Source organism: Paroedura picta, chromosome 5 (assembly GCF_049243985.1).
Source record: "Paroedura picta isolate Pp20150507F chromosome 5, Ppicta_v3.0, whole genome shotgun sequence".
Classification (NCBI taxonomy): Eukaryota; Metazoa; Chordata; class Lepidosauria; order Squamata; family Gekkonidae; genus Paroedura; species Paroedura picta.
Genome location: NC_135373.1, coordinates 9,837,461 through 9,852,195, shown reverse-complemented (window position 1 = coordinate 9,852,195; position 14,735 = coordinate 9,837,461). Strand labels below are relative to the sequence as shown.

Here is a 14,735-nt window from a genome sequence, read left to right as displayed (position 1 = left end):
AGGGAACCAGCCACTTCCTCACTGACTGTCCATCAAAGAAAGGTGTGAAGCTGCCTGTGGGAGGTGCTGTGCCAGGCTCTTCGCCAGCCTCAAAGAAGCCATCCACCCATTTGGGGGCTAAAAGATGCCTCTTTAAGCAGCTTGTGTGCTCCGGACTCCACTGGTTGAACACCTGGCATCGCCATCGTCCGAGGAGGAAGCAGCTGAGAGCCGCAAGTTAGTGAAATACAAGGCCAACTTGCTGTGAGACAGTCCCACCAGCAGGTCTCGGCCAGGGGTGTGAGATCAGTGAGTCCCATCTCTCCCCTGCTAACTCACGTGACTCTTTCTGACCTGGAGATAGCAGTAAGGATCTGAGTTCAAGGGGTGCTGGACTGAGGGTGCACCTGGACTTTAATTAACCCTGAGATGGTCCGGGCAATAGGAGTGGGCATGGAGAAAGTGAAAAGAACAGGCATTTCTCAAACCGGGAGCAGCTACACATCAGACAGCTCCCCTCCATTTAGATACTGAGGATCACTGGGAGAGAATACAGCCTGTAGCGCCCCTGAGGGTGGCATTCCCTTTTGGGAGGAGGGCGGGCGAGCGGCATGTTCCCCGGGCTGCGGGAGGGCAGGTGAGCTGCGTGGAGGGGGATGGGCACAGGAGGAGAGTGGGCGAGTGAGCATGCTGCCAGGGCCATGGGAAGGATGCCACGGCTGGGCGGCTGCCTGGCACTTCCGTGAGGGCCTCGGAGGTCTGAGGGCCGATACTCCCGAAATCACATTTGCCTTTTTAGCCACTGAGTCACACTGCTGACTCATGTTCAATGTATGGTCTACTAAGACTCCTAGATCCTTTTCGCACATACTACTGCCAAGACAAGTCTCCCCCATCTTATATTGGTGTATTTGGTTTTTCCTACCTAAATGCAGAACTTTATATTTGTCCCTATTGAACTTCATTTTATTCAGTTTAGCCCACTTCTCAAGCCTATCAAGATCATCCTGTATTCTGTTACTGCCTTCAGTTGTGTTTGCTACTCCTCCCAGTTTAGTATCGTCTGCAAATTTAATAAATATCCCCTCTAATCCCTCATCCAAATAATCTTTAACCGCTCCTGTGGAGCGGATAAAATAAAACAGTAAAGGCCCCGAGGGCGGGCCCTGTCCGGGATGAAGAAGGGTGCCGATTGGCCCCTTCTCCTGGACTGACAATCCGTGGCCCCCCAATTGTCAGTCCGGCACCAAGGGACCAATTGCGAACTGTGCAGAGCGCGGCTCATGATTTGTCCCTTGGCGCCTGACTAATGAATTGGGAGGCGCTTCACAACTCCTGATCCGCCCCCCTCAAACATCGGCTGAATTCAGCCAACCGCCGCCATTTGCTGCCTCCCCGCCAAGAAGAGAGGTAGGCACCGGGGTGGGGAGGGAAGGGGAGGCGGTGGCAGGGGGGCAGCGCTGACCCTGACTCTGTCCCGGCCCCGAAGTCGCCTCCGTTGATGGGAGAGCCCAGCAGAGACGCTTCGGCCCCGGGACATAGCCTTCGTGGCCGGGAAACACCTGACAGAATTAGGATCCATACCACATTATACCAACTTGTCAACAAGAATATCATGTGGAACCTTATCAAAAGCTTTACTGAAATCCAGATAAACTATGTCCACAACATTCCCCTGATCCAGCAAGTTATTCACTTTCTCGAAAAAAGTGATAAGGTTGGTCTGTCATGACTTGTTCTTGCGAAACCTGTGCTGAGTCTTAGAAATCACAGCTCTCAGTTCCAGCTGCTCAAGGACTGAATGTTTGATTATTTGTTCCAAAATTTTGCGAGCTACAGATATCAAGCTGATGGGTCGATAATTACCTGGATCCCCCTTTTTCTCTTTCTTGAAGATTTGGACAACATTTGCCCACCTCCAATCGTCTGGTACCTCACCTGTTCTCCAAGAAGTGTCAAAAATAATGGACAGAGGTTCAGAGATGACATCTGTATGTTCTTGGGTGTAGTTCATCTGGCCAAGAAGACTTTGTTTCATTTAAAGAAACTAGGTGTTTGTGGACTGTTCCAACAGTGACCTAGGCCACCAATCCCGTCCCCCATGCTGTGTTACATTTTTGCCACACTGATCACTATTTCCCTCACAAGAGAAGGCTGAGGAGAAATAGGAGTTAAGCAGTTCAGCCCTCTCTTCATCATCTGTTATCATTTCACTTTCTTGTCCTCGCAGTGGTCCTATGGTGTTCCTATTCTTTTTCTTGCTTGAAATATAATTAAAGAAGCCAGTATGGTGTAGTGGTTAGGAGTGCGGACTTCTAATCTGGCATGCCGGGTTCGATTCTGCGCTCCCCCACATGCAGCCAGCTGGGTGACCTTGGGCTCGCCACGGCACTGATAAAACTGTTCTGGCCGAGCAGTGATATCAGGGCTCTCTCAGCCTCACCCACCCCACAGGGTGTCTGTTGTGGGGAGAGGAATGGGAAGGCGAATGTAAGCCGCTTTGAGCCTCCTTTGGGTAGGGAAAAGCGGCATATAAGAACCAACTCTTCTTCTTCTCCTTCTTGTTATGTTTTGCAATTCTTGCTAGCCTGAGCTCATATTGAGCTTTAGCTTTTCTAACACCCCCCCCCCTGCAATTATTGGTTATTTGTTTATACTCATCCTTGGTAATAAGGCCTTCCTTCCATTTCCTAAACAACTCTTTTTTATTCCTCAAATCTTTTCACAACTGCTTATGGAGCCCACTGGGCTTCCTTAGGCTCCTTCCTAAAAATGAAATTTTTTGCTTTTCTGGGTAACTGAAGATCCTCACCCCAACAATGTCAGTTTCCAGTTGGCAATCCCCTGGAATCCACTGGCAGTCTTCAAGCAAAGGCTGGATACACACTTTTCTTGGATGCTTTAGGATGCTTAGGGCTAATCCTGCATTGAGCAGGGGGTAGGACTAGATGACCAGTATGGCCCCTTCCAACTCTATGATTCTATGAATTACAAGACAAAAGAGATTATACCCTATTGAGTTCCCTGTCCTCCCCTGACTCCACCCCCAAATAGTGAATAGCAGCCACAAACTCTTTCATGTCCATGTATCATCCTGATGCCCCCTGAGACAGATGATTTGCCTTAGGTCAGACTTTCTCAACTCTTTTACTGTTGAGAAGCCCCTGAAACATTCTTCAAGCATCAAGAAACCCCAAAAGTGGTACAATCATGCTGAATATGACTAGGAAGCATGGCTGCGGACACATTCCCCCCCCCCCCACACACACCCCGGGGCCCCTCTCCTTCCAATCCCCTTCAAGCCCATCATCGGCCATTGGCAGGGGAAGGTCAACATGACCATATATGATCATCACATCACATAAATGCTTTACAAATGTTAAAAATACATAAAAATCAATTAACTCCCAATGATTCAGCAATCCCTTCCAGGGCCATCAGGAAACCCCAGGGCTTCTGGAAACCCTAGTGGACAAAGCTTGCCTAAGGTAAAGGTAAAGGTATCCCCTATGCAAGCACCGGGTCATGTCTGACCCTTGGGGTGACGCCCTCTAGCGTTTTCATGGCAGACTCAATACGGGGCGGTTTGCCAGTGCCTTCCCCAGTCATTACCGTTTCCCCCCCAGCAAGCTGGGTACTCATTTTACTGACCTCGGAAGGATGGAAGGCTGAGTCAACCTCGAGCCGACTGCTGGGATCGAACTCCCAGCCTCTTGGGCAGAGCTTTCAGACAGCATGTCTGCTGCCTTACTACTCTGCGCCACACTCTGCTTAAATCTACTGTGTTCTTTTGTTTGTTTTTTGTTTTTACATTAGATGGGTTTGTATTTTTTCCAGCTTTTCAATTTTTCTCCGGTGCACCTGCATTTTTTTAAATCCAACATCTGTGCCGTTGCATTGAATCTGTAATATTTTGTAATCTGCCTTGAATCTCAGTCAGAGAGTGGCTATAGACAACGATGGTGGTGGTAGTAGTGATACTTTGTTGTTGTTGCTGTTAGGTGCGAAGTCGTGTCCGACCCATCGCGACCCCATGGACAATGATCCTCCAGGCCTTCCTGTCCTCTACAATTCCCCGGAGTCCATTTAAGTTTGCACCGACTGCTTCAGTGACTCCATCCAGTCACCTCATTCTCTGTCGTCCCCTTCTTCTTTTGCCCTCAGTCGCTCCCAGCATTAGGCTCTTCCCCAGGGAGTCCTTCCTTCTCATGAGGTGGCCAAAGTATTTGAGTGTTATCTTCAGGATCTGGCCTTCCAAGGAGCAGCCAGGGCTGATCTCCTCTAGGACTTGACCGGTTTGTTCGCCTTGCAGTCCAAGGGACTCACAAGAGTCTTCTCCAGCACCAGAGTTCAAAAGCCTCAAGTATTTGACGCTCAGCCTTCCTTATGGTCCCACTTTCACAGCCATACATTGCAACCGGGAAGACTATAGCCTTGACTAGATGTGCTGTTTTTGGCAGGGTGATGTCTCTGCTTCTTAGAATGCTGTCTAGATTTGCCATAGCTTTCCTCCCCAGGAGCAAGCGTCTTTTAATTTCTTTGCTGCAGTTCCCATTTGCAGTCATCTTGGAGCCCAGGAAAATAAAATCTGTCACTACCTCAATTTCTTCCCCATCTATTTGCCAGGAATTGAGAGGGCTGGATGCCATGATCTTTGTTTTCTTGATGTTGACTTTCAAGCCAACTTTTGCCCAGGCTCTTTAGTTCCTCTTCACTTTCTGCATATCATCTGGTATCATCTGCATATCTGAGGTTGTTGATATTTCTCCCTGCAATCTTGATCCCAATTTGTGACTCATCTAACCTTGCCTTTCTCATGAGTGATACTACAAATACGAATAACAATAATAGTTGTTCCCAAGGAGTGGACTCAGAGCCTCCCAGAAATCTTTGGTAAATTAGTGGAACATTTGTCATGTCCTTGGGGTTATCCAAATAATCTTTACCCCTCTCCTTTCCCCAGCATGTCATGGATTGATTGGTGAGATGGGAGCTACAGAACAGTGAGACTGGCATCGATTACTGGGGAGAGATCCAAGTGAGAAGCCACTCTATGAGATATGAGTCTTCAACCATCCCCTTCCTTAAGGGCCCTAAAAGCGTATCTTGGCTGGGGGAACTCAGGTGTCAACGTGGGGGCAGGAGAGGGTTTCAAATCAAACCTCCTCAGAAGAACACACATTTTACTTGTATCAGGTTTATTCATGAAATGCAAATGCTGGTACAGAAATCAAAGAATTTGTTATATTTCTTACCAAATTAGGTACCAATAATATAAGGTAAAAGGCTTGTCACAGTATAAGAGATGCTATGCACAATAAACAAGGTAAGATCACAAGAACAGATTGGTATGCATTTTTAAATGAAAATTCTGATTTGAGTTCTGTGATTCTTCAGTAGTCTTTGGACCAGCAGGGAGGGAGAAAGATGGCTTCAAATCCGGAACTATCTAGGCAGAATTCTTTTTGTTTTTTCATGCTGGAATTAGCTTTTTAAACGAAAATTCTGATTTGAGTTCTGTGATTCTTCAGTAGTCTTTGGACCAGCAGGGAGGGAGAAAGATGGCTTCAAATCCGGAACTATCTAGGCAGAATTCTTTTGTTTTTTCATGCTGGAATTAGCTTGGGACTCTATTGAAAAAAATAAGCTTCAAATCTAAAATTCAAATCCAGTTTCCTTGTTTACTCATTTTTATTTCTAGTCCCATGAACAATTCCATGCATTTTGCACCTGGGACTCTTTACCAGTTGGCATCTTGGGTCTTTGGGGCAGGGCATCGTGACTATCAAGGCTCAGTAGCTTTTCTCCGAACGTTCTCCGCATCTTCTACAATGTCCTTCAGAAATCTCCTCAGGACGAAGAATGTGGTAATGAAGGAACTAGCTCCTCCATACAGAGAGCCCAATACAGGTACAAAATCCAAGACAAGTTCTATTGTCGTCAAGGTCGCCCAAACAAGGGACTGGGTCAGGCGGTCAATTACCAATTGGATTGTAATCTCACTGGACATTGGGGATTTTTTGATAACAGATTTCAGCACTTGGTAATCTTTCCCAAACACTTTGGCAACTCTGTGGAGGGACTCTTCATCCAAGCCAAAGACTTTGTTGAAATGAAGCAATGCATCTACCAAGATGCCAAGATCACAAGCCAAAGAAAGTCCTGGAACAGGAATCACTCCAATAGCACAGGATAAAAAAGCGAGTTTCCATATAAGGGATTCCATAGCCGCCATTTTCTTTTGGAGGGTTTTTCTTGAGAAAAGTGGCATTGACAGAATTAGAGCATGTCTCTTGAGGTCATCCAGGTCGTTTTCTAAGGTTTCTTGGAGATCTGAGAAATCAAATTTACTCAAATATCGGCTGGAGATTAGGAAAACTCTTGGATCAGATTCTCCTGCCTTTGTCAGTTCATGACAACAAGCTTTACGTATCTTCTGAATGGATCTGTCCAGATTAAAGTTTGGGACCCTGCTTTCAGCAGCTATACTGTCATCCATTTTGGAGCGCACAAAGTAGAATTTCTTCTTCATTTTCTGAATTTCATGGGCCAGGAGGACATCATTTTCTGTGAAACGTTCTGAACCCACAATCATAAAGAAATCATACCGGTTAAAACGGACCTTCTTTAGGTAATCCTCTGGTCTAAATTCAGGTGTCCCAATTCCTGGCAGATCCCAGATAGTTACATTCGGAAATAAGGGATGTGGATAGGCACAACACTCCATAGTTGTTTGCGTTATTCCAACCTCTGCTGCACCTTCTTCATAATCGGTCATGCCCCTCAGGGCATTCACAAGGGATGATTTGCCAGCCCCTGAGACCCCTGTGATGGCAATGTCAAGCCTGACTTTTTGTAATTCATTCAATTCTTGATGAATTTCCTTAGCCACCACTTCAGGTTTTCTATTCCTCAGAACATCCTTCATCTTGACAATGTTAATGTTTAAAGCTTTATTAAGAAAGAAGCCAAGTATTCCACTTCCGTTGGATATGCTGGTTGATCTAGGAAACAGAAACAAATAGGTAATTTATTTAGGGAGTCTTAGGAAAATCCTGCCCTCACCTCTGTTGAAGGTCTCGGAGGGCCTGATCTCATCAAGCAAATTGTTCCACCTGGCCAGGGACAGAGCTGAAAAAGCCCTGGCCCTTGTTGAGACCAGGGTCAGTTATGCACAACAGGAAAACTCACTAAAAGTCTGCAAAAAAAGATGTTTCAAATGTTTAATCATGGTGGTTTTGCCATGGAAAAGCCATCAGAGTATTTTTGAATATGCATGGCACTCACCCTTCATGGCATTTTCTGAATCATTTCCTTGCAGCATTATAAACTTGCTATGCCAGATTCATCCCTGTAAGCTGCTCCCAGGGATGCTGTTTCTGGCATGCATAAACATACTGTCTTTTCTGTCTCTTCCCTTGAGCTGTCTTACATCAATGCCTGGATGGAAAGCCCATGAACTACGATTCCCATGAGGCTCTGCCAGCAGCGTGTGTCAGTCAGTTGATTTTGCTGCTGACCCCCGCCTACCATTGAATTTTCAGAACAATTTGTTTTATTTATTTATTTAGACAAAAGCTTCCTCAAGTGCAGAATCCATGACTTCGATCTACTATGGTAAGCAAAATTACATTAAAAACTGTGTTGTAAAAGGGGGCATTTAAAAGCGTCAGTAATCTGATGATGATTAAAAACTGTGAGCGCATAACCTGCCCAATTTTATTTCTTTGGGGCCGGGGTCCCTGAGTAGGTTCAGATTATTTGATCTTAGTGCTCTTTGGGGGAGATATGGGGAGGTATGCATTTTTAAACACACTTTTTGTTCATACGCAAAGAAAATCAAATGAAAGATTCATGAAACAACGTACTTTTCAGCCAGTCTTAACATATGTTTCCTTAAAGCTTCCGTTTCATTCTCTAAGGTTCTTTGCAGGAGGGGGAAATCGTACTTTTCCGGAAACCAACTGGAGGTGAGGAAAATCTTTGGAGAAGAAATGCCAGCCTCCACCAAGTTATCAACACAGTATTTCCTGACCTGTTGAAGGGTTGCTTCCTCATTGAAAGCTGGATTCAGTTTTTCATTGCTAATGCTGACGTCCATTTTAGACCACACAAAGTAGAACAGCTTCTTCATTTTCTGAATGGCATGGGACAGCTGGATGTCATAGACAGTGAAGCGATTCGAAGCGACGATTATGAAGAAATCATATTGGCTGTAATTTACCCTTTCAAGATACTGCTCGGCTTTAAAATTAGGGGTCCCAATTCCTGGGAGGTCCCATATTATTACATCTGGAATGGTGGGGTGGGGATAACCCACAGGCTCTGTTGTTCCTTCTATCACATCAGTTAAGGCTGCTGCCTCATCAAAATCGGATAGACCCTGCAGGGCGTTGACAAGGGATGATTTGCCAGCACCTGATACCCCTGTGATGGCAATCTCAAGAGTGGCTTTTCCTGGCTTCTTTTCAGGTTCACTCCTTACCACTGGTGTCGAACTTTGCCCACCCATGGTGCTTCTAGGAGATTCGGTTCACCTGAAAAATAAATATAAATATTTTGATCCTTAACTCCTCTATATATTGCTCCATCACATTTTACTCTCACTATCTGGATTCAACTTGGAGGGGGGGATTTATTTTAGGCTCCCAAGGTAGAAAACCGCTCATTAGATGCAGATCTTTACAATATTTATTTATTAAAATATTTATCTCAACCAGAGGCCCTTAACTAAGTTATTCCTTCCTAGAGTATTTTCCACTAACAACAGCCCCCCACCTATGCATTCAGGAACTGATTGGTGGCTGCTGATTGGCTTGTTGTCCAGCAGCATTGACTGAAGACAGTTTGTTAGAACTGGGGCTGTTCATACAGCTTCTGTGAATTGATGGTTGTAGCTGCGAAAAGGCAACCGCAGTTTCCCAAATTGCATTCAAATGACCTTTGCTATGATAGAAGCACTTGTAATTACTGATGTAATCCGGAAGCTTTCCTGCAGAGGCAAGGTCCAGAGATGGCCCTACAAATGCCTCGAGCAAATTCTGTGACTTGCAACTTCATGCTGCAGGTCCAAAAGTGAGGGCCATTCCGCACTCGTTCAAAATTGCACAATGGTTGCAAATTGAAATCGCTACTGATTTGCTGTTATGCACAACGTCGTTGACAATCTGCCACACTCCTGAAACCGATCCGCAAAAAGCGCTTCATTGTAGCGCTTTCAGGGAAATCCCAAAAAGTGGATTCACCCTCCGGAAAGCTCTACACTCTTGCAACCAATCTGCAACACTAGCGGGACAGTTCTGTGCGTTACCATTGTTGCGGTTTCTGCAAAGTCCCTCCCCCTGGCTCTCTCCTCTGATCTATTCAACATTTTCATGCGCCCTCTTGCAGAACTGTTATGGAAGTTTGGGCTGGGTTGTCATCAATATGCAGATGACAGGTTAGTGGTCCCTGGCCCTAAAGATGTCCACCTGGCTTCAACAGGGGCCAGAGCCTTCTCTGTCCTGGCCCCCACCTGGTGGAATGAGCTCCCAGAGGAGATCAGGGTCCTGACGGAACTAAAGCAGTTCCGCAGGGCCCGCAAAAGGGAGCTCTTCTGCCAGGCCTTTGGCTGAGGCCAGGCACAATCGATCAACAACATCAGCAGGGCCCCTGCCCCCTCCCCCTCCCCCCAGAAGTCCATCAAGATTCCTGGACCTGTTTGTATTATTATTGTTTAATGTTATAATGTTACCCTGCTGTTAAAGTTGCATAATAATGTTATAGTTATTTATATGGTTTCTTGTATAGTTCTCAGTTTTATGTAAACCGCCCCGAGCCCTCGGGGAGGACTGTATATAAATGTGAAAAATAAATAAATATCCAAAGCAGCTTACCAGGAGACAATTTTACTATAAGACAGCCTTTTGGAAGGACAAGAAATTGTAGCTGGTTAAAAATGAAATTAGAAGTTAAAAGCTCCACTAAACTCGGTTCAAATACAGGGGGGAAAGTTCCTTCCTCCTAGTGTGTATGACAATCTGCAGACAACCTGCAATCAACTACCAGAGACATGGTTCCACTACTGAAAAGGGTAACAGCAACCCAGATACTGGGAGAAACTGGGAGAAAGTGCATCAGTTCAGTTCATAGTTCATTATGTGCCCAGTTCGTGAACCATGAACATTTAAGGTGTAAACAAACTAGTGTAGTTCCTGTGGTTTGTGAAGATATAATCCTGCCTCCATCATTATATGAGACCCCCCCTTGCTGACTTTCTTCTACCTGCTCTCCATTTTTGGATTTACAGGGTATCAATTACTGCTCCCCCAAGAAGGTACCCACATTCCATTGTTTCCAGGGAAGGGGATGAAACGATCTCTCCCAAAAGCCATGGCAATAGAAGTCCAGCAGAAAAGAATCAAAGTTCCCAAGGATCTCTTCATTAGAAACTGAAGGGGGCATGGGTATTTTTGCAAGCCCAGCAGAACTAGCACAATGTTCTAGTGTCCAGCAGAACCCAGTGACAATATGGCAATGTTTGCTCTATATCACATTCTTTAAAATTTTCCGCTGCTGCATGGAGATGTATGCAAGGGGTTAGCATAACATTTTGAGACACATTATTTTCCCTTTATAATTCTTCCCCACAACCAACTTGCAAAATAATTATATGCACTTTGAAAGCAAGTTTAATTTTGGTTGGTGCTAATTGTCAGAAGCCTGGGCATTCTGTCACGTGATTTTAATTGGTCTCTGTAAATGATGATTGATACTGTATGGTTTGCCTGACATGTGATGCATCACAGTGCTGGTTCCCTTCACATCTCAAGGCCGCATTTCTAGTTGCTTCCCACACTAAGGCTGTACTCCCTTCAGCTCAACTGCCCTTCTGTGCATGGTACCTTGATTAAGGAGAATGTTGACTCTGTTTTGAAACCTGAGTCATCACCTTCCCATGGGAGGGAGGGGAAAGGGGGTGTTCTGGCGTTTTATATATGTGAACCCCTGCTTATGCATTTAGTTCTGTCTTCAAGTGATGCTTTCCGCTTGAGAATAAAGAAACTTACCAAATAGAAGTTTTCTTGTCTTCAAGTTTGGAGTTCTGACACTAATAAGAATATTATATGGAATCTGAAAATCTACTAATACACTGGGTCATCAAACAACATTGATCAGGTCCTGGAAAAAAATGGCTCTGTCTCCTTTCGATAATAATTAAATACATTTACTTACAGTGATGGGCTTCTTCTCCAATTGGTTAATTGTATCAAGAAACATAGATGGGGAGCATGGGCATGGGATTGGGGTCACTATGGCTGGGCAGGTAGTTGCAAATTTCCTGCCTTCCAACTCTATGAATCTATGATTATGGGTTCTTCTGACTGAGGTAAATTTGGTAATAATACACTTCCTTTTGGTTACAGTTACTTATTGACGCACTCACTATTTCTCTGGCATACAAGCAGACTTAAGCAGAAGTATCCACATTGTCTGACTGACAAATTCCATTAACAGAGAAGACTGGCTGTAAGCAGTTATTCATTCATGCATCATGCACCCCTCCAGCTTAAAGAGTGCTTCCATGAAAGGATGTATAAAATCCAACAAGGGTCAGCCATCAAATATTTCCATACTTAAAGGCTTCGGGGATGGTGCAGGAATGGGGCCTATGTTGACCTAGGATGAATAACAAGAAGAAGACAGGAGGTGATGAATAAGTGTAAAAACTAAGATGTATTCTCCTCATAATAAGCAAACAATCCATTTGTGATTTTCTTTATTTCCAGTATCCAGATCAGGAGTGCCCAACCCTTCTGAGCCTGTGGGAACCTTCGGAATTATGATGGTGCAACCACAAAATGGCTGCCATAAAATAGCCACATGAGGAGTCACAAAATGCTGCCGAAGCTTCCTTCAGTCACCCAGTGCTTGAGCTGTGGTGGGAGTGGCTGATAATGTTAATTAAAAAAAAAATCTGCATAGCCAATCAAACCTCCAATAGCCAATCAAAAGCCTTGCTGGGCAAAAACCTGTCTTGATGGTTCCATCCATTTTCTTTTTGTTTGTTTGTTTGTTTCTCTTTAAGAAAGAAATCTGCTTTGCAGATTTAAGAGCAGCAGCTTCTAATCTGTCAAGCCTGGTTTGATTCCCCACTCCTCCACATGCAGCCAGCTGGGTGACCTTGGGTTAGTCGTGTTGGTGTAATCTGGGAGTTTATGTTGTAAGAAAAATTGCATAGTTAATGTATAAATGATGAGACCAGACAAGGCAGTTATACTATACATATTAAAAGACAATTTTATTAGCTAACAGGATAGGGGTAACTGGATAGGGGAAAGGTGGTAAACAAGCATGAGGCAATGGCCCTTAAGCAAATCTGCATATCTATAAACAGACCCCATGACTCACTCTTCTGTCCCCACTAGCAACAAGTGTAAACAAATAGTTAACCCTTTAAATGACAGACTGTGGCTGACTCTTGCTAAGAGACAAAGTCTAACAAGTCAAAGTTCTGTTAGACCTGTTCTCAAAGACCAGTTCACTTAGAGCTTCCTCAGTCCCACCTACCTCACAGGGTGTCTGTTGTGGGGGAAGGAAGGGAAGGCTATTGCAAGCCTGTTTTCGACTCCTTCTGGTAAAGGAAAGTGGGTTATAAAAATGACTCTTCTTTTTTTTAAATGAAATAAACCTTAGTATTTGAAACAATGTCAGTCCTGTTCACAAACCAGCAGTCACTGAAACACAGAAGCAGAGAGGTTGACAAATAGCAAAGAGAGAGTCTGGCTTACTGTTCCGGATCAAGGTTTGCTCGGAGAGGTGGAAGAATCTGCAGAGCCTCTAAACTCCCAGTGCGAGCAGAAGCTTGCTTCTGGAGGGGGAGGCCTCTCCTTCCTCCCTTTATAAAGCGTCTGTGGTCTTTGCTGCCTTTTCTAAGAATAGCCCAAGTCAACCAGAGGTAAAAGGAAAACTGTCTGTTCAGAGTTTCAGCTCCACTCCCTCCCATTTTTCCATCCCTCTGGAATGAAAGGGATTTACAGGAACGATCCAGCCGTTTGAGTCTTTTCCAGATAGTGTTGATCCTCTGGGGCAGATCAGAATGCCAGGATAAGAGTGTCAAATCCATTTTGCTTGTGGCATTTATAGATGAATCAACAAACGAACACCAAGATCTGAGTTTATTTAATCTGAAGTGTCTAGGACGAAGCTAACTGCCGTGCACACAGAGGGCGGCCTGCACAGTCTTTGCACAACAAAACCCCTGACATCTGAAACAGGGTGTCATGAACCCCGATTCACGCCCCCCTCCCTGGTGTTTCCTGCGGTCCTCCTGGACTAGATTTGTAAAGCTGTAAATGCTTCCCTGACTCCTAGCCTCCTCTGCATTTCACTGATGTTCCCAGTGGGGCCCAGCCATCTGTAATTCCAAGGACCGTGTTGAGCCGGCGGAGATGAAATAGCAATGTAACTGTTCCGATCAAAGGGGAGCCATCTGACTCGGCTGGGAAACTTTGCACCTCTTGGTATCTCATGCTCTCCCGTCTAAACCTTAACCCACCCCTCCCCTATTGGATCACCTCTATAAGAATCACCTAATGTGTATTCTGCCTTGGTATCTGCCAAGACCTTGACTCGTGTCCTTCGTGTTGTCTGTTTAATAAAGCTACTTTGGATTTCACGAGCCTCTTGTGGCGCAGAGTGGTAAGGCAGCAGACATGCAGTCTGCGCATGAGGCTGGGAGTTCGATCCCAGCAGCCGGCTCAAGGTCGACTCAGCCTTCCATCCTTCCAAGGTCGGTAAAATGAGTCCCCAACTTGCTGCTGGGGGGTAAACGGTAATGACTGGGGAAGGCACTGGCAAACCACCCCGTATTGAGTCTGCCATGCAAACGCTGGAGGGCGTCACCCCAAGGGTCAGACATGACTCAGTGCTTGCACAGGGCGATACTTTGGATTTCAACTGCCTGGGAATCCTGGATGTTAATTTATCACGGACTTCGCTGACAGGGCTTGGCCTGATCCCTGACACAGGGTGTGCTGACATCCAGCCCCAGACAGTTGACCAAGGCTGGTTAGAACCGGGAATGCAAGGAGTCTCGGAGGAACTCCAGACCGCAGTACAAAGATCATCAGATGGACATCCATTTGGGCGTGCACACACTGAGGAAATGTTTATTAGAATCTCCTCCTCAACTTGCCATTTTTAAGAAATGTACTGCCCCCTCCCCCCTCCCAGTATCAAGAAAGGGGGGTTAAATAAGAATAGGCGTGACAGAAAGAGTGTAACCCAGAGTACCCGAACCAAAAGGGAGAATGGAAGAACTTTCTGCGGTCGGTGTAGGGCAGGGGTAGTCAAACTGCGGCCCTCCCGATGTCCATGGACTACAATTCCCATGGGCCCCTGCCAGCATTGTAGTCCGTGGACATCTGGAGGGCCGCAGTTTGATTACTCCTGGAGTAGGGTATCAATTAGATGTGTGATTCTGTGCTTATCGAGCTGTCGGCTATGCTGATATGCTTCCATATAAAATGCATTTTGTATGCCAAAAGAGAATTTGGTGTCTGACTCTCTGTTTCCAGTTTCATCAGAGTTGAATACTTCAGCTAGGGTTGTGGCCCTACGACCAGGGTCATTCTTAACAAGAATACCCCTGGTTTGCAGCTCCCCAACTGAAAACCATCCTTTTAGTATTTACTAATTTAGTCTATTAACCACTTTTCTGCTCCAAGGCTGCTTGCAGCAGTTTACAAGCCCTGCACAAATGCATGATATACAGA

General features: G+C 45.3%; 1 protein-coding gene across 1 annotated transcript; it reads right to left on the bottom strand.

Annotated features, from left to right (window-relative positions):
• Positions 1 to 5,171: 5,171 nt before the first annotated feature.
• On the bottom strand, positions 5,172 to 12,906 carry LOC143837028 (interferon-inducible GTPase 5-like). The gene is made up of 3 exons (XM_077336442.1): positions 12,750 to 12,906; positions 7,848 to 8,516; positions 5,172 to 6,983 (listed from the first exon to the last, which is right to left on the bottom strand). The coding sequence occupies exons 2-3, from the start codon at positions 8,489 to 8,491 to the stop codon at positions 5,765 to 5,767; spliced, it is 1,863 nt and encodes a 620-aa protein (XP_077192557.1). The 5' UTR covers positions 8,492 to 8,516; positions 12,750 to 12,906; the 3' UTR covers positions 5,172 to 5,764.
• Positions 12,907 to 14,735: the final 1,829 nt, after the last annotated feature.

What these genes read in the sequence shown, in the direction of transcription:
- LOC143837028 (XM_077336442.1), bottom strand. Translation starts at nt 8,491, where the DNA reads ATGGGTGGGCAAAGTTCGACACCAGTGGTAAGGAGTGAACCTGAAAAG. An exon ending in ATGTTAAGACTGGCTGAAAA is followed by an intron (nt 6,984 to 7,847) that starts GTACGTTGTTTC and finishes TCTGTTTCCTAG; the next exon opens with ATCAACCAGCATATCCAACG.